Genomic DNA, 27,659 nt, shown 5'->3' with positions numbered 1-27,659 from the left:
CCTTGGCATCAGGTGGGATTGCATTTAACCCACTGCAGACAGATGGAAATCTATGGGGTTTTTGCAAGGCTTCTGGAGAAAGAACTTCCAAAACCTACTTGCTAGGAGGAAACTTCCTTCTGTTTTCTTAGAGACTTCAAGTCCCATCAAGTCTCAACTCAGGGGTCACGTTCTACATGAGACCTTTCCTGACACCCCCAGTTGTGAGGCTCCCCCCATAAATCTCTGTTTCTAAGGAAATTATATTCTAAAATGAGAGCAGGAAGGGGTTCTAGAGGACAGTTAATTTAAGCCCCCCATTTTAACTATGTTTAGATTCAGGAAAGGAAATACATAGTAGGTTCTATAGAAATATTAGTTATGATTATCAATGAGGACAGAGTTCTCCTGTTTTCTATTTCTTGCCTTTTGCTGTTGATGTCACTGAGGTTTTGGCTTGGATAGTGGCTCCCATTTGCTCGGGCACTTTGGAATTTCAATGTTGTCTGACAGTCTTATTAGTTTCTATAAGAATTTCCTTACTCAGATGATTTCTGTAAACTGCCCAACCCAGGAGTGGCTCTTGTGGTCTGGGTCAGGGATAGGTAACAGTGACCTGTATGTGTCTGTGTGTGTGTGTCTGTGTCTGTGTGTGTGTGTGTGTGTCTGTGTCTGAATCCTTCTGTGTCTGAATCCTACTTCCCCTCATAAACAACATAGCCCTGCTGTTGACTATGTAAAGTGTAGAACGGGGCACTGCTACTTGTAAAGTTGATGATAATACATTAGATAGTGTCTGGTAATGGATAGAGCATAAGACCAGAGTACAAATTCTACCTTGGACCCTTACTAATGTATAACTGCAGTTGAATTGCTTTGCTTCTCCACCCCTCAGTTTTTTTCATCTGCAAAATGGGTACAATAATAGCTCACTTCATATGGATTTGAAGTGAGATCCTGTATATTGGAGTTTTTTCTAAGTGCTAAAGATGCTATGGATGTCCATTCCTATCACTATCCAGTGAGTATCTGTCAGTAAAGCACACAAGTCATGTGTTCAAAAGTCTTTCCTAGCTTCCATGGGTTCTTTGCACCAATCACCTGAATAATTTTGTTCTTTTGCAGTAAGTCAAAATTCAAAACTCAGACTTGGGATTCTAAAAGGCAGTGGAGAAATTGGAGAAATCATAAAGAAGCAATAACTATAAAATGACATTCCTGGTTTCTGTGTCCTTCTCCCCCCCCCCCCCCTCGATTTTCTTGTATCTGTCACTTTAGAGCCTTGTCTGAAAACTAGAAAAGAATCCAAGGTTGTCAGTACATTTTGAGGTAGACAGAGGGTTTGGGGGTGGAGAGAGGAAGAAGGAAAAGGAAGCAGTGTGCAAATATTATCAGATATTATCACTTTACAGATATTATCTCATTTGATCCTCACAATAGCCCTAGGAAGTAAGCACTATGATTTTTCCATTTTTACAGTTGTGGAAACTAAGATAGAGGTCAAATGACTTATGCAGGGCCATACAACTATTAGGTGGTTGAGACCAGATTTGCTATCAGCCCTCTATCCACTGTGTTACCTGGTGGGAGTGGGGAGAAGTGGGGAAGGGAGGGGGATTGACCCATTTGGATAGAACTTGGATAGGACAAATCTTTACTGTTTAGTGTCTTTGCATGCATCAGATTGGAGGAAACCAAAAAGCCTTGCCTCAGGTAGATTGCTGATAGTTTTTTCTTCTCTGAGCTTTTAACTTCCACTCCTTCTCTAAAGATTAGATCACTCTGATAGGATTTGTCCTAGCTGAAAGGAGGTGCCTTATCTAATTCCTTATTTTCCTCAGAGGGGGAAGGGAAAGGGAACATGCACTCATTAAGCCAGGGACGCTTCACAAATATTATCTCATTTCCTCCTTAAAATAACTGGGTGAGGAAGCTGCTATTATTACTAACCCTGGTTTACAGGTGTGGGAAAATATGACTTCCCCAAGGTCAAACAGCTGGGTTAGATGTGAACTCAGGTTTTTCTGATTTCAAGTCCACTGCTCTATCTGCCACATCATCTTGCTTCTCAAGGTGCCAAGATTGACATTGGTTGTTCTTTTACAGAATTTTACCTAGCACTTTCCAAGTCTGTAGTTTCTAGACCAGTTCATCTTTATTTTTTTTCCCTTCTTTTTCTCTCTCCTGCTCATTTTTCTTTTCTTCACCCCCCCCCCCTCCCTCCTCCCCTTCCCTCATCTCCTCTCCCTTTTTTATCCTTTCCTTTTCTTCATGCATGGGTAATCCTTCATTGTTGAGATAGTCACACACCTTGATAAGGCTCCTCCCAGAATACAGTTGCTTTCACCCAACAACTTCCCAGTGGTTTCTTCCAGGTGAAGGCAAATATATTCCTCTCATAGAGATGGCTTAGATTATTTAAAATGTGACTGCCATCACTCAAGGCAGTTGTCATCATGGAAATCTCACCTAGGTTCCTTCCTTCAACAGGTCATAGCAACAGGGAAATTAGGCATCTAGCAATATGCCAGGGATGTCATTTGATCCTCATTTAGTCTCATTAAACATGCATCATTTCAAAGTGGGTGTACACTATTGGCATAACATTATTCTTTTAGTTTTAGTTTTTTTTTGTTTTTGCAAGGCAATGGAGTTCAGTGACTTGCCCAAGGTCACACAGCTAGGTACTTATTAAGTGTCTAAGTCTGAATTTGAACTCAGCTTCTCCTGACTCCAGGTCTAGTGCTCTATCCACTGTGTCACCTAGCTGCTATTTTGAAAACATAGCATTATGACCCAAGTTGTACTTATCTTGGGGTCTGGGAATTCATGCATATATGTTGAAAAATAAAACTCCTGTGTGTCTTATGACCTAAATAATCAGAAGATCTGTAAAAGTGATCATGATCCTACTGGTTCTCCTGTGCTTAACCCTAGTATCAAAATATCGATTGAATTACCAGCAATTGTCACAGGTTTCTTTTAGCTTATTTAGCCGTTTCTCTTTACTATATTCAGTCTTGTATCCCTTAGCAATAATTGCTTTATTTAAATAATTACAGTTTGTTTGCTTTATAAAACATTCATTTTTTGTGAAATTTACATTCAATAAACATTTTAGTATTTAGCGTATATTCCATTTAAATAATTTTATTCCATTAACATGCATTCAATAAACAAATTGAAAATGGTTTATTTGTACCTATTTTTATACTTTGGTATTCGGTGCATTAAATATATCTTTTGAGCCTTTTTTTTGATGGTAAATTTATTGTCACTCTCTATAACCTAAAAACCCCCAAAACTTGTAGCAAATATATATAGTTGATCAAGATAGGTCAACACTGTGGCCACATCTGAAGAGACATATCTCATTCTGCATCTCTGGTCTGGCACCTCTCTGCTAAGAGGTGGGAGGGATGCTTTGAAGTTGGAGTTACTGTGTACTTTGATCAGAGTTCTGGTCTTTCAAAGTGGTTTTCCCTCAAAATGTTGCAGTTGCTATGTACATTTCTCTCCTGGTTCTTCTCGTTCCTGTTTACTATTTACAACAGTTCGTTTTAGTCTTTCCAGGTTTTAGCATTACTGATCATTTCTCTTTTGTAAAAAAATTTTTTTCAAATAAATTTATTTTTGAATTTAAAATTTTTTTCCCCCAATCTCATGTCCCTCCCCCCACAGAAGGCAGTATTTTAGTTTTTACATCGTTTCCATGGTATACATTGATCTAAATTGAATGTGTTGAGAGAGAAATCCTGATCATTTCTTACAGTATAACCATATTTCATTATATTTATGTATCAGTTTCTCAGCTATTCTCCAGTTGTTGGTCACCTAGTTTTTATGCATTTTATTGTTATAATGACTAACACCCCTCTATATATTATATGTATGAGGGCCCTTTCCCTCCATCCTTGACCTTTTTCGAGATTTATGACTACCAAGATTAAATCTTTTCCGGATCAAAGGGTTTAAATAATCTAGTGATACTTTTGGAATACTTTCAAACTGTTTTCCAGAATTGTTCAAATAAATCACAATTATAGCCACAAACTGCAGTACACTAGTGTACCTGTCTGTCCACAGCTCCTCTAATAATTGCTATTTTTCCCTTTTGTCTTTGTGTTCATTTTTCTAACAAATCATCTGTTCTTCAGTTCTGCATTATGTCCCAATGACTTGTTCATTGAATTCATAGTCCTATAGCTCTCGTTCTTTAATTAAGTTAAATGAAAATTTATTAAGCAGAATATACACTTTACATTTATAGACTATCACTCCATCCCATTCTGCCTTGGGAGTCCATTTGTCTGGCTACCAGTTTCTCCTATCTTAATTGTTGCTGTCCTGGAAAGGGGTGGGTCTAAGGAGGTGAGCTTGTTTAGCCACACCATTTTGCAGATGGGGAAACAAACCCTGTGAATTGGCCAAGGTCAAATGGGTAAGAAGTTAGAAAAAGTTCAGATTTGAACCAAGGCCTTTGGTTCAAGATGCACAGCAGGTAGAAAACTTACTGGGTAACAATTTTTTTCCCACTTGAACTGGTTATCTATGGTAGGAATACCTTTCTTAGCTCCCTTTCCCAGACCATCCCTGTTTTTGGAAATTATACTGAATATGTTTGACATAGGAATAATCTTTTCTTTCTTTCTTTGCAGTTGTGTATGAACACAGATCAAGACTAGAAAAATCTTTGCAGAAGGAGAGACTTGAACACAAGAAAGCAAAAGAAGGTTAAAAAACCCATTTTCATTCTGTTCTGTTGACTTTAGAGGGATGTATCTGAAATTGTTCCAAGGTCCATGTCAGAAAGTAGACCTACTATGTTCATTATTACACCAAGATTTGAAGGAATCAAGACTGGAATCTACAACTTATGAGATTCTAGTCCAATACTTAGACCCTCCAGCTTAGAGAGTTGATGTTACAGCCAGACATATTGTTGACTGGGCCCTTGGATTATCTGGGCCATTGCTAGATCTATACTCAAACTTTTTCCCCTTTGGTGGATTTGGCCATGTACTATGTTAATTTTTCTTGATCTCAATGCAGTATTGGACCTTTGGCTATAAAGGTCATTCATGGTCACTAAGAAAAATTGGGAGGTAACATTATGTACAGAGAACTTTGGTTTTAGAGTTAGAGAAACATGGATTCAAAAGCTGTTCAGTCACTCTTAATCATGTTTGTCTTTCATTTTTGAAGAAGATCATGACATCCGGGAAGTGATGCCATGACAAGTACATGAACTGGATTTGAGTGAGGGGTGGGGGTGGGGGTGAGGGCCGCTATGCTAAGTCACCAGTCTCACTTTCTCCTCCAAAGCTACCTGGGTCCAATGGCCAGATAAGAATGAGGACAACTGGAGATGGTCCTGGATGCCAGGAAGTGAGGATTAAGTGACTTGTCCAAGGTCACACAACTAGTAAAGAGTCAAGGGTCTGAGGCAGAATTCAAACTCCTGTCCTCCTGACTCCAAGGCCAGTGCTCTATCTACTACACTACCTAGCTGCCCTTCAGTCATTCTTAGGAACTGTGTTACCCTGGGCCAGTCATTCAACCTCTTTGGGCCTTAATTTTCTTATCTATAAAAAAGAGAGGGTAGACTTTGATGACATCCAAGCTCCCTTCCATTTCTAAATCAATGACTTTCTCTAAATGTGTTTTTAGAATATTCTTATGTTTCTTTATCTTTTCTTGACAGGAAATATCTATAATAGACCAGATTTTGACATCTTTGATTGACATGTGCACTTTGATGAATTTGATCATTATTGTTTAAATGCACATAATAATTCTGGTATGTGAGGCAATGAGGGTTGGCATAATTGCCTTCTTTTAATGAAAACTTTTTTAGAAAGCACAACTCCTTTGGGACTTTGTAATTTCACTCTCTTTTTCACATTTTCTTATGGTCATCCTAAAATGCAATGACACAAAAGTCCTTCTTGTCCTTTGGGAACCAGGAAGATGACAGATATCATGAGCTGAAATATCTTATTAGAGCCTTGAGGTTGTCTTCTGAATAATAAGAAAAGCAACAAAAGTCTTATTTCTATAGTGCTTTAAAGTTTGCAAGATGTTTAAAAATATCACTTTATCCTCACCACTAAAGGAGATAGATAGTATTATTAGCTTCATTTTAAGAATGAAGTTTAACGTGGCTATATTTTAGGGTGAAGCAGTCTATTTGCTTTCTTGTTTAAAAATTCTGAATGATTTTATGGAGCCATCTAGTGGACAAAAGAGCTTAAAAACTGTTAAGGACTATTTGGACATCCCAATTTGCGCTAGTTTGGATCTTCCAATCTTGAATGATTTTATGGTGCCATCTAGTGGCTGGAGATAGAATGAAAGCTGATCCTTGAGAAAATTTCCTTTTCCTAATGTTGGTGTTTTAGGGCATTTTCCTCAGATTTTAAAGTCATTAAAAAAAAGAAAAAAAATAGTTCCCTTCAATTTAATAACAAAGTTAGTTGGACAAAACTTCCTTAGGAAGTTTTTTAAAAATTTGGGACATTTTTATAGGGCTTAATTGGGTGAGCATTTTCCTACTTTGGCTTTGTAAAACATCTTAGAATTCACTGACTATCTGTCTCTCTTCTTTTTTTATTTCCTAGATTTTCTGGTTTATAAATTAGAAGCACAAGAAACATTAAATAAAGGAAGGGTAAGTTTTCAAATGTGTCTATGTATGGTTCAATTAACAAGAATGTTTAGGACTAAACAATTTTTAGTTCAATCATACAAAGATTTATCCAATGCTTATTGTATGAAAAAACATTGGGATAACAAAATAACAAATATAACAATAACAAAAATAAAATGAATGATCCATGCCTTCAAGAAGCTTATATTCAACATTTCCTTGGAGAAAAGAAAAACTTTCTCTGAATCTAAGAAAATAAAATTCAAGAAATGTACTCTAACAGTAATAAAAAATATTATTTACTACTTGTGTTGGAAGGCAATGGGTAGCCAGTTGTTTGGGAGAATTATAGCCACAGGAAAATCACCTCTAAGACTACCATGTGCTCTATTGTTCCTACTGGCTAACATTCTAATGAAACTATATTTTCTGGGCTAGGGTTAGAGATGGATAATTCTGTAAAGGAAGGGTTCATGACTTTCTAGGGTATAGGATTGTGGTGTGGGGGCTCATCACTTTGGGAGGCTAAGATACTTTTCTGTAGTCACAGATTAGAACTTGGGTCTTTGTGATTCCCAAGTTTTACCTTCCGTGTGCTATGCTACATTGACCTATATAGAAAAAAGAACAGCAACAAACCAACCTCAGGGCAATAATTGTAGGAGGAAAATGAAATGTGTAATTTAGCTGATTTATTCAGATATAAAAGGTTAGGCTAGAGTCAGGTAGATTCAAAGAGGGGGAAGAAAGCGTGAAAAAAGGAATAAACTCTGACAGCTGATAAAGTGCTTTGGGGTCCATTTTTAGGCTGACTATCTACAATGCTGAGTCTGACATATGGACAATCATTCTATGTTGGAGCTCGACCTCCCTGTGCTTTGTGTTTCCCCGAATTCCACAAAATGTGGGTTTTCTCAGACATTATCAAAGATGGTCCAGTCCTAAAACATGTCAGGTTATAGCCCTATAGGAAAACCTCTCTGTATTAATTGCAAGAGGGAAGAAGCTAAGTGTGTGAGTTTTTTTTAGTTATGTGTCTGTGAAATTTTTATCCTCAGACTCTGAATATATGAATGTGGAAGCCAGATGCTAGTTGGCTCAGTCACCCCATCATGTGAAAGTTTTGGCAATTAAAGGAATAATGAGCTCATGGGCAGCTCTCCCTTCCCAACCCTGGTCTCTCTCACAGAATGGAATAATTTCAAGTGTCACCACCCTCTTCTAACATCTTGAGAAACTTTTGTTTGTCATCTTCATATCCCCCCCACACACACCCACAATACCTTGCAAACAACAGATGATCAATGACTGTTCTTTGGATCAATTGGTTGTTGAACTGAGTTTGATTCCTTTTCTGCACTTTATCATTTGTGCCTCCTTGGGGAAGACTCTTTGCTTCTGGACCTCACATTGCTCATTGGTGAAATAAAGGGGTTGGGTTAGATGACTTTTGAAAGACCTGCTCTGTATATAACAATGTTCATTGATTTAGAGCTCAAAGGGACTTCAGCAATCCACTCCTCCAACCCCTTCATTTTACAAATGAGTCTCAGAAAGGTTAAAACCCCTGCCAAGGTCACTCACTTAGATAGCAAGCAGTGGAGGTTATATTTGAAAACAAGTATTCTGAGGACTTCAAATTGAACACTGACTTTGACGCCAGCTCTGGTTTTTTATCACTTAAGTATGACAGCCCTACCTGACCCTTTCAGCCTTCTTGCTAACATGAAATAAAGATACACTCTGTTCTAGACCTAAATTCAATTTTAGAAGCAAAATCATTCTCTTAACCACTTGAGACTGGGTTTCACACGAGGCAGATCTGGTGTCGTCTTTGTGTTGATTTTTTTTCTTCTTCAATTTTACAGCAAGATTCCAACAGCAGATACAGTGCATTGAACGTACAACATCAGATGTTGAAAGTGAGTATTGGGTAAAATATGACCCTTAAAAATGGCCCTTCTTGGGTAGTGAAGCAATGAATTATCTGCTGCTTAAGATGATTCGTGATACTGGTCCTTGGAGTGATTAAAGGAAGGTTAGAGAAGATCAATGGGCATGAATCTATGGTAGATAAACTAGCGACATGGTGGGATATGATACACACTCATCAGGCCCCTCTCCATCATTGCTTGGCTAAACTCTGCATGTTTAGCTTATTTTGTCTTTCTTCATAATTCAGGCATTGAGTCCCCTCATCCTTCTTATTGCCATCCTTGGCATCATTTCAGGATTTTTGTTTTTCATTTATTTCTCCCCAAAATAAGCTTTCATTGTGCCTCTTCTGGACACAAGTTTCATTAGTTCAGGAAAGTTCATAGATCTGTTAAAAGGAACTTCAGAGTTAACAGACATTTAAGATACCACCAGAGTTCTGCAGTTGGTACCCAGAGATTCCCTTTCTTTAGTTCTTATTAAAATTCATTCATTTACGTCAGAAGAAGTGACCTTTTCCCCACCAAAAGACATTCTTAGTGACCCAAAACCCATGAATTGTAGCTGTTAGATTTGTCTTCTCTTCACCTGAATGACAAAGTACAAAAACTCTTTATTGAAACTGAAACCTTGTCTGCTTCCTGAGGGTATATCAAGTGGATTAAGTCAAAGTGTTCTTTCATGGAGGATTGCTGAATGTAAAGGGATTAATATCAGTTGAGAGCATGGGTCAGTAAATAACAGGACTGGCACCAGAGACTTTCATAGACATGTTGGACATATTGTTGTCAGTGAGCATGAACCCCCAGGGAATCATCCTTGATATTTATGATTCAGGGTGCCACGTAATACAGAAGACTGGGAAAGGTAGTGGAGGTGATGTGGGACATGGAAGGAACCTGAGGGTACAAAGGCTTAATTATATATTATTGACAGTGATTTTTCCCTTTTTCCAGCCACCCCCTTTGAAATTCAAAGATTTAGCAAAATGTATGGTTTTACATGTCAGTCATACATTGGCTTTAATTCCAACCCATTGTCTGGTTCAGAAACATGTAAAGGAAAGGATAGTCAGAAAGAGAAAGGTGCTGCCAAGGTTTTGCTTCAGGGTGATTTTTGGTTGCACCCTCTTGCTAGAAGCAGGAGGAATAGAGGACATGCCCTCAAAGCCCTCTTCCCCATTTTTCACATGCCGCATTGTTTAATGGTTCCATTTTGGGCTTTGCAGAGTCAGCATGAGGAGTTGAAGAAGCAACATAGCGATCTAGAGGAAGAACATCGAAAACAAGGCGATGACTTCAGTCGCACCTTTAGCGACCACAAACAGAGATACCTCCAGCTTCAGCAAGAGAAGGAGCAGGAGCTGTCCAAACTAAAGGGTATTTGAAAGTGGAGGGGAAAATGCCTTCATGCTTGGCTCTTTTATAACAGTAATAATAATGACACCTAGGTGGGACAGCACATAGAGGGAGTCAGGATAGAGGTTCAAATCCAGCCCCAGACACCACTGTGTGACCTTGGGCGAGTCACTTCACCCTGATTGCCTGGCATCTAGGGTCTTCTCTAGTCCTCCAGATTCATAACTGGCCACTGGACCCAAATGGCTCTGGAGGAGAAAGTGAGGCTGGTGACTTAGCACAGCACCCCCCTCACTCAAGTCCAATTCATGTGCTTGTCATGGTATCACCTCCCTGATGTCATGCTGTCCTTTGAGGACAAAGGACAAACATCATCAATAATGGATAGCTTTTTACATAAAGCATTTTACATATTTTTGTCATTTGCACTTCAAAGTAACTCTATGAAGTAGGTTCTGTTATTGCATACCCAAGCCAGGTTTTTTGCTGAGGGTCTTCAAAAGAATTAGGACTAGAATTCAGGTCTTACTGACTCCAGGCCTGGCATTCTCTTCTCATCAACTAGCTGCCTTAGTGACAACTTCATAGAACAGAAGGAAAGGATCAAGATAAGAAATTTCTCTTAGACTATTTACTGATTCTATAAATAATTTAGCTAAATTCACTAGGAAAAGATGAAATTTTCCTGATATTTCTTTTTTTACTATGATAACATAGCCTCCTTGCCTTCCACCAAAAAAAAAAAAGAGAAACCACAAGAAAAATAAAGTAAAAAAAAAAGTATGCTTCAAACTGAATTTAGACACTATCAGTTCTCTCTTTGGGGATGGAGAGTATTTTTTATCCTAAGTCTTTTGGTATTGTCTTGGGTTAGGGTTAGGGTTAGGGTTAAGGGTTAAGGGTTAGGGTTAGGGTTAGGGTTAGGGTTAGGGTTAGGGTTAGCATTCATTGCTAAGAAAAGGAGCATCATTCACAGCTGATCATCCTGCAACAATTCTGTTACTTTATACAAAGTATGTTTCCCATTGTATCTACTCACATAAGTTTTTTACTGAGAGCATCCTATTCATCATTTCTTATAACAGAATAGAATAATTCTATCATAATTACTTAGCACAGTTTGTTCAGCTATTCCTCAACTGGTGAGCATCTCCTCAATCTCCATGCCTTTGCTACCAGAAAAGAGCTGCTATAAATAGCCTTATACATTTCATTCCTTTACCTTCCCATATTTCCTCTCTTCTGGAATATAGACTTGGTAGTGGCATTGCTATGGCAAAGGGTAGGCATGGTTTTATAGCTTTTTGTTTTTGTTTTGCTTTTTACAGGGCAATGAGGTTAACTGACTTGCCCAAGGACACATAGCTAAGTAATTATTAAGTGTCTGTGGCTGAATTTGAATTCAGGTCCTCCTGAATCCAGCCTTTTGAATGTAGTTACAAATTCCTCTACAGAACTGTTGAATCATTTCACAACTCCTCCAACAGTACCTTAATGTCTCATTTTCCTCACATCCCTTCCAACTTTTGTCATTTTCTTCTGTCTTAGCCAATCTAATAGGTATAAGGTAGCACCTCAGAATTGTTCTGCAATTATTTCTCCAATCAATAGTAAGTTAGGAAATTTTTTTAAAAATATGGTCCAGTGCTATCAAGATAGATAGCATTGATAACCTCATTTGAAAGCTGTTCATGTCTTTTGATCATTATCAATTGGGGAATGGTTCTTACTTTTTATAAATTTGGCCTAGTTCTTTGTATTTAAGAAATGAGGTGTTTATCAGAGAAACTTTGTTTCAATGCTTTTTCCCCACAGTTACTATTGCTTACTATATTTCCCTCCATCCAATTCCCCCACTCCATTTATTCTGTTCTTTCTCTCCTTTCATCCTCAAAAGTGTTTTGCATCTGATTGTCCCATCCCACAGTCTTCCTTCCTTTCTATCATCTTCTCCCTTTCTTGCATCCTCTTCCCCTCCTACTTTCCTCTAGGGTAAGATAAATTTCTATACTCAATTGAGTGTGTGTGTTATTCCCTCTCTGAGCCAATTTCAGTGAGTAAAGCTTACTTGCTTTCCCTCAACTCTTCCCCTTCTACTCCACTACAAAAGCTTTTTCTTACCTCTTTTATGTGAAATAAGTTACCATATTTTACCTCCCCCTTCCCTTTCTCATAGTACGTTCCTCTCTCACCCTTTCCTCCATTTTAAAAATATACCTTCAAATTCAACTCCCACTTGTACTTTGTATGTGCTACTTCTAACTGCCCTAAAAATGAGAAAATTCATATAAATTATCAGTAACATTTTCCCATGCAGGAATATAAGCAGTTCAAAATCATTAGTAAGGCTCACTTGCTTCCCCTCAACTCTTCCCCTTCTACTCCACTACAAAAGCTTTTTCTTACCTCTATTATGTGAAATAACTTACCATATTCTACCTCCCCCTTCCCTTTTTCATAGTACATTCCTCTCTCAACCTTTCCTCCATTTTAAAAATATACCTTCAAATTCAACTCCCACTTGTACTTTGTATGTGCTACTTCTAACTGCCCTAAAAAAATGAGAAAATTCATATAAATTATCAGTAACATCTTCCCATGCAGGAATATAAGCAGTTCAAAATCATTAGTTTTCTTATAATTTGCCTTTCCTGTTTCCCTTTTTATGCTTTACTTGAGTCTCAGGTTTGGAAATCAAATCTTCTGATCTTTTCATTGGGAAAGTTTTAAAGTCTCCTATTTTGTTTGAATGTCCATCTCTTCCCCTGAAAGAGTATGTTCAGTTTTTTTGGGTGGTTGATTCTTGGTTGTAATCCAAAGTCTTGTGCCTACCTGAATACCATATTCCAAGCCCTTTTCTTTCTAGCAGCTTGCAATATTTTCTCCTTGACCTCAAAGCTCTGAAATTTGGCTATAAAATTCCTGGCAGTTTTCAGTGGTGATTGGTGGATTCTTTTAATTTCTGTTTTACCCTCTGCTCCTAGAATATCAGAGTAAATATCTTTGGTAATATCTTGAAAGTTGAGGTCTTTAGCTTTTTTTTTTTGATTACAGCTTTCAGGTAGTCCAATAATTTTTAAATTATCTCTTCTAGATCCATATTCCAGGTCAGTTTTTTTTTATCCAATGAGATATTTTACATTTTCTTCCAATTTTTTAATTCTTTTGGTTTTGTTTTATTCTTTTTTCATTTTTCACAAGTTGTCAGCTTCCTTTTGCTCCATTCTATATTTAAAGTAATTATTTCCTTCAGTGAGCTTTGGTATTTCCTTTTCCATTTGGCCAGTTCTGTTTTTTAAAGTATTCTTCTCCCCATTGGCTTTTTGGACCTCTTTTTCTATTTATTCCAGTCTGATTATTAAGATGTTATTTCTTTAGGTTTTTTGGTGTCTCCTTTGCTAAGCTCCTGACTCGGTTTTTTTTTTAATTTTGCTGCATCACTCTCATTTCTTTTTCCGAATTTTCCCCTAACTCCCTTATTTGATTTTTAGCTTTCCCATACCTGAGCCCAATTCATATTTTCTTGGAGGCTTTGGAGGTAAAAGCTTTGACTTTGTTATCTTCTTCTGAATATGTATTTTGATCTTCCTATCCCCATAGTAACTATCCATAGTAAGATTTTTTTTTCCTTCAGTTTACTCATTTTCCCAGTCTATGACTTGATTTTAACTATTAAAGTAGGGCTCTGCTTCCAGATGGCAAGTGAAGTATCCCAAGATTTTTGAGGATCTTTATAGTTTTACAGAGATACTTCTAGGGACAGGCTAGTTTTCAATCCTTCCAAGGTCTTATGAGAGGTTATGACCTGTGCTCTGGTCTATGGGTGACCACAAGAACTCCTTTCTGCTCTGCAGCTCTGAGGAGGGTCAGCAATGACTTTATTGTGTTTCTCTTCCTCTTCCTGGGACTGGGGTCCCAGATTAGGACAAAGACCTGAGTATGGACAAAGCAACAGAATCCTGTCTCAGGGATAGCAAAGGGACCCCTGTAATCTCCTTCTTATACCCTTACTGTCTGTAGACTGAACTCCCCAGAGGCAGCTGGTGCTACTGACTCAGAGTTTCCCAAGGCCAGTTCTTGTCTGCAGGGGTTGGGTCTGCCCCACTAAGGCTTGTGCTGGACTGTGCTCCAATGTCACATGATACAGCAAAGTTTTCCTGCTGACCTTCCAGTTTGTCTCATGCAATCCCTGGATTGAGAGGTCTGGAAACCACCACCCCTGCCACTGACCCAGTCACCCTCCTGTCTCTTTCTGAATGCTGGAGCTGATTTGCTCCAGTGTAGCCTGTCTCGTCCTGCACCTCTCTCACTCTGGGGCAACAGATCCTTCCTGCTGATCTTCCAAGTTTTCTTGGGCTGGAAAATGTTTCACTCAATCTTTTTGTGGGTTTTGAAACTGAACTAGAGTCATTATTTAAAGGTATTTGGAGTGGTTTGGGTGAAGGCTCAAGTGAGTCCCTGCATTTACTCTGCCACCTTGCCTCCACCTCTCCTCATATCTCTTAACTGAAGTTCTGACACACTACAATAAAGTTTCGTTGTACCTTAAAATTCACCTTTGTGCCTTAGAACTCTGTGGCCAAGAACAAATGGAGGGGTTGAGCTAAGAGAAGAGGAGACTTTAGAAGGGAAAGTTTACCCCCATCTCTACCTCCACCCCAATTCTACTCCTCTAAGTCTTACTTTTAAACAATGCAAGTGAAGAGGAAGTCTGACATCTGGCCATGAAGTGTCAACTAGGATTTAAATCCCCCTATCCTAACTTGATACCTGTCTGATTTGAGGGGGATGCCCCTTATCCTCAGGCTCCTCAGGAGGTTGACTTTGTGACCTCTGACGATCCTTTCAACTCATGATCATTGATGTCTCTGAACCATTCAGCACCTGATAAGAACAGAGTGTTAGTATTCTTTAGGTTTCCCGGTTGGTTAGGTCATTCAATGGAACATGAGGCTTTTAATTTGGATAGGGAGCAAAAGTGGTGACTCAACTTAGCCACCTCTTTTTTGATACCCCCCCCCCCCCCAACACAATAAGAAAGAACATTGTTCTATTCCATATTTTCTTAGAGAACTTTATATGTTTCTTTTGGTGTTATCCTTATCTATTTCTTGGTTTCTCCTCTTCCTTCTCTTCTTCCTCCTATTTGATTGATCCTAGGGTTAAATCAATAAAGGGAGCTCCCATTGAAGATCTTCTAACCACATAGATATACCCCTTTTCTTGAACTTAGCATCTTCTGGGCAGCCTGGTATAGTGGAGAGGGTAGGGCATTGGAAGCTAGCCTCCCTGGCTTCCCATACTGGCTCACTCTCTGACTGGAAGACCTCAGGTTAAGTCAGTTAACCATTTGGTCTCAGTTTCCTCAGTCAACTGAGGGAACTGAACTTGATGATTTTGGGGGGACTCTTTTGGTACATCTATGAAGTTTAGGACACTGAGAGAGAAGGGCTATGCTCATGGTCCCATAGACAAATCCAATTTAAGAAATGGGGAATTTAGCCTTGAGTGTCCCTATCATAAGGTTACCTCTATTTAATTCTATCCAGATCTCTCCTTTCAGCTGTCTTTGAGGGCACTGACTCTGCCTTTTAATTTTTTTAAAGTGTATTATATCAAGGGCAGATGATAACTGAGGTATTTTCTGTGAATTATCTTCTGGGCTGCCTGTTAGATTAGATTGTTGGTGGCCAGGTTTATATTCCACCTCTCATCTTGGCTAGGTCTTGAATTCCTAAATTCTATCTTGGTCAAATGCATGACCAAAGAAGGGATGCAAAAAGATTTTTACATCAGAAGGGAAAAGGGAATACATAGGTTGGTAGGAAGCATTCCCTGGGGGAAACTATAAGGGGGAAAAAAAACTGACTTTGGTTGCCCTGACAGTAATGGAAAAGGTTGCTTTTTCTCCATAAAGATAGAGAATTTGATTTAACTAGGGGCAAAGGCAACTTAGGTGTATGGCAAAGAGAAGAGCTAACCTGGATTCAGGTCCTGCCTCTACCACATCCCTGGTCAAGGCACCTGATCCATCATTTCTCCAAGCAACTCTCTTCCAATATAAGTTGAGGAATTGGTTCCCATCTGCATGGATAGACAGAATGTCTTCATTGGTTGTCCCCTTTACCTGTGAAATTGCAGGTTGAATTTCTTTAAAAAGTCAGAATTTAAATGAATTGATATGTTGAATCAGATTATTTAAAAAAAATGAAAAGGGAAGAAGACATGAAAATTACTTTAAGAATTTGCTGCTCAGAATTGAAATATTTCAGATTTCAAAGGGAAATAGAAAGCCATCTTTTCAACTCAGACATGAACAAAAATATCTTGGCATAGCTTTCTTTTGATTTCTCCTGAATGTTTCTTAGCTGCCCCTAATGTGAAACCTCTTTTTTGAGGCCAATGAGAACACATATAGAGAGATGGCAGCTCTGTCTCTGAAAAAAAAAAATGACTACATCTATTTCTTTCACTATAGAGATCACGTATTTTAGACCTGTAGCTCGCCTCCATACAGGTATTCCTGTTAATGAAAATTCATCTCCTCAAGCTGAAATGCTTGTTTACAAGGTATCTCATTTGTGAGGGTTTGTTCTATAAAATCAAATTGGTTTGGGCAACCAGGTGAATCAATGCCAGTATTGTTTTGTTTTGTTTCGTTTTTATAGAGAGTAGCACTCTTATGTCCCTGTGGATGAATTGGAGTGTAATAGTTCTGTAGGGAAACCAAATCTTAAAACAAATTGTCAAAATTTGGTGCCATGTGAGGATATTAGAATCATTTCATGACGTTACTCACTGTGGTGTTTTTTTTCCCCCAAAATAGAAACAGTTTACAATTTACGAGAAGAGAATCGACAGCTAAGAAAGGCCCATCAAGACATGCACACGCAGCTTCAAGATGTAAAGGTAAGTTCAGTCCTCAAGTATCTTGGCTGTTTTTCTGTTTAGCATTTTCAAGAACACCCCCTTGAGGCACCTGGTCCCTCTCCAGTCTTTGTTTAGTAAACTGAAGATCCTCCAGAAGAAGGCAGTTCATGAGGCCATGCCACAGGATGATGGGGTGATGAAACCAGGGATGTCTTGACTGTCTGGGAGGATGTGACGGCTTGAAGGATGGGCATGGGGGAAAAGGGTGACAACACCATACAGTTAGAGTTAAAGGGACCTCAGGAGCCCCCCATCCCAGTCCTCAGATGAAGATGAGGAAGAGGAAGCCTAGGAGAGTGTCCTTATGTTGATAATGAGATTCAGAAGCAGGATTTAACTCCTGGTCCTTGGACCGAGGGCTGGGGCTATTGTCCATTGTTTTATTTGTTCCACTTGAACCTCATAAGCCAAACTTAAGTGCAATAGATAGAAGCGGCAAAGAAGCAATTTTAAGTTTAATGGAAAGACAGACTTCTTCCCACCAATTAGTGTCCTCATAGGTTCAGAGTTGGAGGGGACCTTAGTGGCTATCAAAGCTGGACCTTTCATTTTCTAAATACAGACAACTGGGATCAGAGGGGGTTAAAGGATTTACCCAGAGTCACAATGGTAGCAAGTGTTCAGGACCTGGTCTTTCTGACTACCTTCCCTGACTGCAAGTCCTCTACCCTGTGGAACAGCCAAGTGGAATGAGTGGACTTGGGTAGTCATGGGCTACCCCTCTTTGAAGGTCTTTGAGCAGAGACTGGAGGCCACTTGTCCAGGATGTTATAGTGGCATCTCTTTTTCAGCTGTGACTTTGGCTTAGTGGGGATGGAGGGAGCAGAGGTTCCTTTCAGCTTTGAATTCTGGTATATACCAAGGCTAGGGGCTGAGCTTTGTAATTGGGTAAGGTCAATGCAATCAAGGCCCCAATGGTTCTTTGACCTCTGCTGTAGGGCTTCATCAATGATTTCTTAAAAGCCCCAGGGACCTTCTTATGCTGAATGGTCACTTGCAATTAGAAGAGGAATGTGGTGAGAAGGAAATTTAACATCAGGATGAGTGTGAACATTCTTGCAATGACATGGTCCCTGTTGAACTCAAATCAACCTTATTCTGGGACAAAGAAAAGATAGAATTGTTCAAGCCTGATGCCCAAACACAGCTCATAGGCAGACACAGACTGGATCTCTTTGAAGGGAATTTAGTACTATTTTCTAGTCCTTTGTTTGTAAGTATTATTGAGAACTCTGTTGAGCACTATAAAAGGTAAGTTCATTCAAGGCTACAAAAATAGCAGAAAATTGCAGCTCTTTAGGAGCTCAGTCTAAGGGAGGAGACAACATGTAAAACACCTATGAACAGACAAGCTCTATACACAAGAAACTGGTGATTACCAGCATAGAGAAGGACTAACATGAAGGGAGCATGGCAATGGCTTCTTGTAGGTGGTGGGAAAGACAAGCTCGTACTTGGGTCCTGAGGAGACGACAACGTTCCTTGTCCTCAATACATGATATTGAAGAGGGAAAGAAAATGTTTTGCTTTGCACAAGCTTTCCCTGCTTCATATAAAAAGTATGTTTGTGGAAAATTCAGCATCAGCAAAATTCATCAGAATTGAATCTTAGCGAATATGGGTTAGGGAAGTGTCACCGGTCAGTTTTGGAAGAAGTCTAGGCCTTTGTGTTGTTCTGCTTCAAACAGAAAGCACAGGTACCTTTAGAATTTCACCTCAAAAATGTCCTTGTACTTGGAAACATCTTTAAGGATTGCCTTTAGTTCCAATATGGTTCTTTATTTTTAGGATTCCTTTGTTTTAGTAACCTAGGCCCAAGTCAGATTTGTTCATGAAGTCACATGAAAGATTCAACATAGGAAAGAACCTTAGAGACCATCTACTTCAAGGGTCTTGGGCTCTGGGGTCATGGAGCCCATCAGATGAAGCCCATTACCTCTTCTCAGACTCATGCTTTTAAAAAAAAATTTAAGGCAATGGGGTTAAGTGGCTTGCCCAAGGTCTCACAGCTAGGTAATTAAGTGTCTGAGGCTGTATTTGACCTCAGGTACTCCTGACTCCAGGGCGGGTGCTCTATCCACTGTACCACCTAGCTGCCCCCCAGACTCAAGCTTTTTAAAAAGTATTATTCATCATTGAAGGAAATGTTGAATTTTACTTAGTGGTTAGTGAAAAAAAAGGTTGTGATTTTGTTTTTCATTCCAATTCATTGACTTCTCATAAATCCATCCAAAGATCCCTGATCTCTTTCCTAGATCAGGTAGTCCCAGAGGCAAAGGAACTACTGAGGTCACAAAGCTAATGCATGATAAAACTGGGATTTGAACCCAAGGCTTTGCATTCCACAATTAGCCACTATTCCCAGATGGTTGATTTTATATTGTGTTGTCTCACTGATTGTGTTCAGAACTAGGTCTTAAAAAGAAGAGTATAGGCCAATATAGACTGAACTAGAGTTCGGTTTTTCCACTTGGGGATTTTTGGGGAAGGTGGGGAGATGGGGGGACTGGAAGGTCAGTTTGAAGAGTTGAGCAAAAAATTCAGTCATGTGACAAGCTGGAGAAACATGTACTTTGAGATTTAAAGATCAATATGTTAAAATTCTTTCTTTATGTAGCAGCAACATAAGAATTTACTCACCGAGCACGAACATCTAGTAGTGACTTTGGAAGACCACAAGAGCGCGCTAGCTGCTGCGCAGGTTAGGAGTGTGGCAGTCTCTGTCCATGGTGCTTTTCAAAGACAACTTCTGTTTCTGAATTCTTGTATGCATGATGCCTCTTGCTATGACTCTCCAGTGAGTTGCAGCTTGGGCCATCCCCACACTGTACTGATCCTGGAGAATGATGCATGCTTTTAGGGTTCCTAGCTCTCTTCTCTTCACTGCTCCCACTTCCCAGCAAAATGAATGAAGCTCACCCCTGAGGCATTACCTTTGTCCTTGGGGTGCTGTGGCTAAGACAGAATTTGTAATGAGGAGGAGCAGGCCAAGCTCTTGTTTTGCCCTAAGTGTTCCAAGACATGGAACTTTCAATAATTCATCTTTTGAGATCTATTTCCTTCTAGAGATGAGAAATTGTCTCATTTTTGAGGGGGTGTTGTTTTTTTCCTCCTACTGTGGGAATGACTTCGAATCCTTATATACTCCTACTGCCATGTTATTAGATTCCAGGCTCATATTTTGTTCTGACAGATTAAATCTATTAACTTTGAACGCAAGAGCTAAGAGCCGCAGAGACCCCTTGGCTAGGAGAGACAGGCTTGAATGGGTGTCCTGCAAGATTTGAATAAGCTACTGCAGTGAGGTGTGGGCTGTCACTCCATGATAGTTAAGAATTAGAACTGAACCTGATGGTCATCTTTGGAGTTCTCATTTAACTCAGCCAGCCCTATAAAGAAACAGAATGGGGAGGAGGGGACTGGGCTGGTTCAGCTGAGGTCCTCTAGAAAGAAGGAACTAACAAATGGATGGCCTTTTAATATGGAAATCATGATTACAATGGGGAGCCTTTTTGCTTTTCTTATATTTTTTTTTCCAGAAGATAGATTAGGTAAGTTTTTTTTTCCCAGAAGACAGATAGGACAAGGAGAAACAGTGGTGCTGGAAGGAACCCCTCAGCAGATGTTGCTGTATGAAAGGTGTCTCCCCCACCCCTCATTCTGATTCTGGAAGTTATCTGTGTGTGCTGATTTTTTAAAATTTAAATTAGGTTGACTTGATGAAAGATTATCTCCTTTAAACCTTTGTATAGGTAAATTCTGCCTAGGAGAATGGGGAATGGGAGGGAGAGGAACCTATATCATCTAGGACAGTGTTGGGGCCAGATGCCAGTTTTTTATTCTCTCTTACCAGAAGGTTCTCATTAAAATTTTGCCCCCCCCATCCTGTCACTTTAGCTCTTTCACATCCTTACCTCAAACATTTCTTCTTTCAATTCAATTAAACACATAATAAATACCTTCTGTGCTCCAGGTACTGTACTAAGTGCTGAGTATTCAAAGACAAAAATGAATTAAGCCCTCTCCTCAAAGACTATTGGGATCATAGAAATTCAACACATAGTAATAGTGGGGGGAGGGGGAAGCAGATAGGCTGGGGAGGGATGGATAGAACTAATAAGTGAGGGAATCAAAGTCCTTGTGGAACTTGATCTGAGCCTTGAATGGTTTTTGAGAAGCAGAGGTGAGGAAGCAGATTGTTTCAGTCATGGGAGTCACCCTGAGCAAAATCAAATTGTCAGGAGATGAGAATGTTATTTATGAGAAGTAACAAATATCCCATGGATTGGGGAGCAAGAAATAATGTGAAATCAGCTTAATCAACATGTGACAGGAGATACAACATGGTATGTGCATTTGAGATATATGCAGAGTAGATAGAAGGTGATATGGAAGGGGAAGGTATGAGTGACTTAGTATCCTTAGAATCCTTTTGTGAGGGTCTTTAAATGCCAAGAGGGGAGTTTGTAGTTTATTCTAAATGAAATAAGAACTCCAGAAATCTCATGAAAAGGATCAGATCTTGGTCAGACCTGTGCTTCCAGAAGATTGCTGAGAGACTAAAAGAAGGGAGACCTTGACAAAGCTGATTACTTTAGTCCAGGGATGAGACAGTGGGAACCAGAAATGGGAGAAAGGGCAGTAGGTGTTATGGAGACAAAGTTGACAGAATTTGACAACTGATTGGATATGAAGGGTGAAGCTTACAAAACCGAATGATTAGAAATTTGGCGAATTGCCTCACAAAAGTTTGAAAGTCAGGATATAGTGTGTTTCAGGAGGAAAAGGTGATGAATTCTCTTTTGAACATGATAAATTTGAAATGCTGACACAGCATTTGTTCAGTTGATAATGGGGGCCAGAGCTCAGGGGAGAAATCAGATCTGATTATGTCTAGAATAATAAAATAACTGAAGTCATGGCAGGTAAGCCTTGGTTGGATACACTCATGCTTAAGGGGTGGAATATTAAAGAAAGTGAGAAGAGGCAGATGAACAGATAGGAGAACCAGGAGAAAGCAGTGTCATAAACCTAATCGAGGATTTCTAAGAGAATATCGCCTGAGGAAAGCCTTAGAGTGAGACTTAATTTAGAAACCAGAATGCAAGGGGTTTGAACAGTGAGTGGCATATTAGGAAGATGAAAGCAATGAGTATAGACAGCCATATCTAGGAGTTTGACTATGAAAGGGAAAAGAGGAGGGTAACTTGAGAGAATAGCAAGATCAAGAAAAGGGGAGATTCTTGGCATGTTTGTAGACATTAGGGTAGGAGTCATTGGTTAAAGAGGGATTCAAGTTTATAAAAAGAGAATATCATCTAATGGAAGTGCTCCCAGAATAGGTAAGAAGGGCACATGTATCATTGAGTGTCACTAGGAACAGTAAAAGAATTAGTGAGTTCACTGAGGGAAAAGCAGAGAAAGCAGGCAGGAACTAGGGTTTCAAGATGCTGGAGTCAAAATTCATTGTCTTCTTTTGCCTGTGTTCCCAACTGTGTCTCATGACTTCTCTGCCTCCTTTCAGCACAAGTTGACTTGATGTCACAAAATGTATTCACATTTTAAAATACTTGATTGCTTTCGATTGAGGAAAAGACCATAATGGATAATGGAAATGGATCAGCATTTGGCTAAGCATATTTTCAGTAGATTTTTATGTGGTAGTGTAAGAATTATATATCTGGCTCCTTTATAAAAGTGGTGTTTATTAGAAAGTAGAGAAAATAATAAGGATCCTGACTTTTTTTGTATGTAGCTTGGGAAATTAACATCTGTCTTCAATAATTTTTTCATGTTTTCCTTAGAGCTCTAATTTCTAATTTGCATGTACTCTATAATGGCGAAGCATGTCAAAATACGACTGTCTAATGCATGGAAATTATCTGCATATTTTACCAAACCAGCGTCTAGTTATTCTATGTATGTGATGCCAGGAACTCAGATTCATAGTATGCTGCCTCTGAATGACATATTTTTCCTCCTCTCATTCTACAATTTGCATCCAGACCCAAGTTGCTGAATATAAACAACTGAAAGATACACTGAATATGATTCCAAGCTTCCGTAAATCTGATAGGGTGGAAGAACACAATGTCATCCAGGTGGCACCTTCCCGCCAAGGTGATTTCACTACCCAAGAGAAGAAAATAACTAAGGAACCAAAGAAGGTAATCACAGTGAACCTTTCAAAAATTCTATTTTTTTCAATTAACAGGCATTTATTTTCTCTCTCTTACATCCTTCACTTTCTCCCATTCTCCACTGAAAAAGAAGAAAAATCAAACCCTTGTAACAAATAATCATAATTAAGCCATGCAAGTTCCCATATTAATCATGTCCAAATATGTGTGTGTCATTCTGCATCTTGAGTCTGTGAGCCTTATGGCAGGAGGTAAGTAGCATCCTTCATCACTCTATAATCTGCTTGGTCATTGCATCAGTCATAATTCTTAACTTCTCTTTTCTAATGTTGTTGGGTTTTGGATTTTTTTTTTTATAAATTGTTCTCCTTAACAGTGAATGCTTAATGGGTGAGCTTTTGCTCCATCTTTGACCTGCCAAGTAACCATCCAAGTGAGTTGATCAATCTTGCCAAGTTTGCCATCATCTCTAATCTATCAAGCATATATTGTATACCCAAGAATGTTCAAAGCCTTGGACTGCAAAGACAAGATAAAAAGAATACTTTCTCAGAACCTTTAGTCTCAGATCCATTGACTTGATCTCCATTCCTATCAATTTATATGACTGTGAACTCTTACTATGATTTAAAGTTCTCTAAAGTGTAATTCAATGGTACACAAGAGTAATTCAGGCAGTCTTTGAGCTGATCTTCAATGTCTGTACTTGTATTTCTTGGGATCCATTTATTGATGGTAGCCTTTACTATTATCTTTCCTATTGATTTTAACAATCTTGTTTGAATTGGTATACATTAACCCATCAAGAATATTAATTAAGGACTCATCTTAATAAAATGAAGATGGCCTTCCTAGAATGATGGAGTGGACAGAGTACTAGACCTGGAATCAGGAAAAATCCAAGCTTGAGTCCTATCTTGGATATTTATTAGTTTTGTGGGCTATTAAATAGGGCTCATCATTGTCTCTGTGTCCAATTTGCTTCCTGTAAAATGAAAGAATTAGCTTTCATGGCCTCTGAGTTACCTTTCACAGCTATGATTTGTGATCCTATGATATTACATACAGTCACTGTGCTAGTTTCAAGGGGAAAAAAAGGCAAAAATGAATTCCTCATTGCCTTCAAGGAGCCCCCTTTCTAATAGAGTGAGTGAACTGTGTTATAGCAGGTCCCCAAAAGGCAAGACTGGCCCCTGAGCTCATGGGGAATCGATTTCCCTGGAGATGTGTCTTTCACTGCACAAACAGTTAACACTGAGTTATCTTCCAGCATCATAGTCCTCTTCATCCCAGTTATTCCTATCTGAACCTCTCTTGACTTTGTCATCCCCTTCCCCCTTCTTATTTAAGGCAACCCAGTTTACTAAATAGAGACAAAGCAGGGGTGAGGAGACAGGGACCGATGTGCCATTTACTTGGGTTCAGTCACTTAACTGCTCAATCTTTCAATGTCTCCCTCTGTAAAGGGGAGATAGTATTATCTGTTCAGACCCACTTCATGGGGATTTTGTGAAGATAAATGAGATATTTGTGAAAGCACTGGGAGCTAAAGAAGGAAAAGATGCCATAAATCCAGGGTATTCGGACCAGATGTGAGGAGGGAGTAAAATAACCTGTATCTTCCAAAAGTTGGTCTTCCTCCTTTCTTCCTAAGAAACTATCAAAATGCCTTCTTCACATGTTTGTCTGGTGTCACAAATGTGATTAAATTTTGTTTATTTAAAACTTGATAGATTCAAGAGAAAATTGGCTTTCAATTGGAGAAGTTGAAATTCCCTTTAATAGCCAGAGAGCAAAGCACATGATCAAACTTCCTCCACATGGGAAAAGATGTGCAAAGTCTTTTTGCACATGGGGATATGCATGGAGAAAGTGATGAGAAGTTTTTTGGATCTTTTTTTTTCTTTTTCCTCTTTTTTCTCCCCTTTTGATGAAGGATCTCAGTTTCACCCCTATCTTCTTCAAATAAAGCCATTCCTGAAGGACCGGAACCATGGGGACTACATTTCCACTTCAAATTCCACATTTCCTAAACCTTTTCAGATTAAAAGTATGCATTATTCTGGAAAACCTCTGGCTAATTGGCTATGGCTAACAAATCCTACAGACAAAAGAACATTGTACTTTGAAATCACTGACACTGAATTGATATTGTTTTCATGTGTTTTTTTATCAGACACTATTTTTAAGCAGCTGGGGTGATCTGATTTCATACTTGAAATCAGTGCTAATAATGTTATATTCTTTAAGTCAGAGAAGAATCAGTTTATTTCCCATTTAATTTGTATTATTTTCTTTAACATTGATTAGTTGAGAATCTTTTAAAAATGGTTTGAATAAAAAAGACAAAACAAGACTTTTCAATTTTCAGAGTTGGCTGTTGTGCTTGACTCAAAGGGAAGAGAGTAAAGAAATACTCACTTTGCAAAATAAAATAAAAGTAGCCATATCATGGGGTATTTGGGTTTTAACTCTATTATCAGTTACATGTATATTTTCTAAAGGTGGCATTTTGTCTACAAAGCATCACCATTTTTCAGATGAGGATTTTTTTTTGTTTTTTTATAGGTTTTTTTTGCAAGGCAAATGGGGTTAAGTGGCTTGCCCAAGGCCACATAGCTGGGTCATTATTAAATGTCTGAGACTGGATTTGAACCCAGGTACTCCTGACTTCAAGGCCAGTGCTTTATCCACTACGCCACCTAGCCGCCCCAGATGAGGATTTTTAACTAGGATTATAGGTTCACAGATTTGGAGCTGGAAGAGACCTTCAAGGTCATTAAATATAAGGTCTTCATTTTACAGGTTAAAAACAAACAAATCAGAGACCCAAGGATGTGAAGGGAGACACATGGTTAATAAGTAGCGGTAGACAAAGCTGGACATGGGTACGTGGTGGTCTAGAACCTGTGATCTGACTTCCTTGAAGTTACCCACCAGGACCATGGGGTAGAAGTCTTGGCCCTCTCCAGGTGCATGTGCCCCCATTTGATTGGATAACTTTAAAGACGGTGGTGTTCACCATAATATGTCTCTGTGACATCAGTTTGGCTTTCTCACATCCTCTTTGATCTAGGTTCCTCACAGCAATGAGGAGCAGGCTATTGGAGAGAGGACAGAGGAGAACAAAGCCTTGCACACCACCCCGAAAGAGGTGCAGTTCCACCCCGGAGATGCTCCCGATCAGCAAGATGAGGAGGAACCCAGAAGAGGAGAGGACCAGGAGCATCAGGTGGAAGAGGAGAGCAAGAGGGAGCTCGAAGAGGAAGCAATGGAGCAGGTGGGGCGGGCGGAGCACCTGGTGGAAGAACAGGACCAGGCTGCGGAGGAGCAGGAGCGGGCATGGAAGGAGCAGAGAGAAGAGGAAAGCAATTTGCTGACAGAGCACGCTCATGCCGAGGTAGGGGTCTCTCTGGATCATTTGCTCTGCCTCATTCTGGTTGGGTGACCCTAGGCAAGTCATTTCCTTCTCTGGGTCACTCTTGGAGTAACGGAGAGCTGTTCTACAGCATCTGCCTGCAGAGAATGGGGAGATGGAATAAGCAGTCTTGAAAGCATTGATAGAATGTGGAAGCTTAGTTTTATTTTTAAAGACGCAGAAATAATCTCCTTGGCTAGTAAATATTTTTCAGCAGTTATTGTATGCCCTATTGTCTGCTTGAGGTGGTTCATAGAAGTCACATTTGGAGCTGAAGGTGACCTGAAAGATCATCAATGCTGACTCTTGTTTTCCAGATGAGGAAACTGAGTCACGGAAGTTAAATGACTTGCCCAGGACCACACAACTAATAAGCATCCCAAGGCAAACTCACAGGCCAGCACCGTGTCCTTTGTGCCTCCTATATTATTATTATTGTTAGTAGTAGTAGTAGTAGTAGTAGTAGTAGTAGTGGTGGTGGTGGTAGTAGTATTTGCAAGGCAATGGGGTTAAGTGATTTGCCCAAAGTCACACAGCTAGGTAATTATTAAGTGGCTGAGTCTAGGTTTGAATTCGGGTCCTCCTGACCCCAAGGCCAGTGCTCTCTCCACTGTGCCACCTAGCTGCCTTCTTTTGTGCCTCCTAGCTACATTGGGGTGTTTGTAACAAATATAAACTAAATAATATTCAGCATGTGGGGAGGAAGGTGGTGTGTTGATACCTGGGAGATGTTTTTTATTCCTCAAAAAATACATGTCTTACCTTCCCAGGGTTTAGAAGTGGTGGTAGTTCATTCATTCAGTAGTGACTGACTCTTTGTGATCCCATGGAAGGCCCTTTGAGCCTCTTCTGTCTCCCAAAGTCTGTCCAAACTGATGTTGGTGGCTCTCATGACCCCCTCAATCTACCTTATCATCTGCCATCCCTGTCTCCTTTTGCCTTCAATCTTTCCCAACATCAGGATCTTTTCCAATAATTAAAAATAAGAAAGTCAAGTCCCAAAGTCACAGGAGGAGATTTGGAAGTTCATCATCTGGTTGTGGATCCATCAATGAACAAGACTATAGAAGCACCTTCTCCAAGCCAGGAATAAGTGGGCTCAGGGATCCATTCCAGGGGCAGACCCTGCCGTCGACTGGCCCAGGTCACCTACATGTACCTAAATAGGAAGACATTGGTAGAGGAAAGGCATTGGCAGCTGGGGGAGCCCAAAAGCCTCAGTGAAGAGGGCAGTGCAGGTGAACTGAGAA

At 39.5% G+C, this 27,659-nt stretch overlaps 1 protein-coding gene across 2 annotated transcripts in view; it reads left to right on the top strand.

Moving 5' to 3' along the window:
• GOLIM4 (golgi integral membrane protein 4) overlaps positions 1–27,659 on the top strand; it is a 101,303-nt gene that overhangs the window by 57,915 nt on the left and 15,729 nt on the right. The window contains exons 2-9 of one of the 2 annotated variants that reach the window (XM_074190859.1): positions 4,638–4,712; positions 6,600–6,649; positions 8,497–8,550; positions 9,792–9,942; positions 16,748–16,830; positions 19,469–19,552; positions 22,857–23,018; positions 26,068–26,391. In XM_074190859.1, the coding sequence (XP_074046960.1) occupies positions 4,638–4,712; positions 6,600–6,649; positions 8,497–8,550; positions 9,792–9,942; positions 16,748–16,830; positions 19,469–19,552; positions 22,857–23,018; positions 26,068–26,391 (983 nt within the window). The remainder of the gene's footprint in view (positions 1–4,637; positions 4,713–6,599; positions 6,650–8,496; positions 8,551–9,791; positions 9,943–16,747; positions 16,831–19,468; positions 19,553–22,856; positions 23,019–26,067; positions 26,392–27,659) is intronic. The other variant, XM_074190860.1, reaches the window with a different exon arrangement.

This window comes from Macrotis lagotis, chromosome 6 (genome assembly GCF_037893015.1).
Source record: "Macrotis lagotis isolate mMagLag1 chromosome 6, bilby.v1.9.chrom.fasta, whole genome shotgun sequence".
Classification (NCBI taxonomy): domain Eukaryota; kingdom Metazoa; phylum Chordata; class Mammalia; order Peramelemorphia; family Peramelidae; genus Macrotis; species Macrotis lagotis.
The sequence above is the reverse complement of the archived record's forward strand: the minus strand, read 5'-3'. Positions and strand labels throughout refer to the sequence as shown.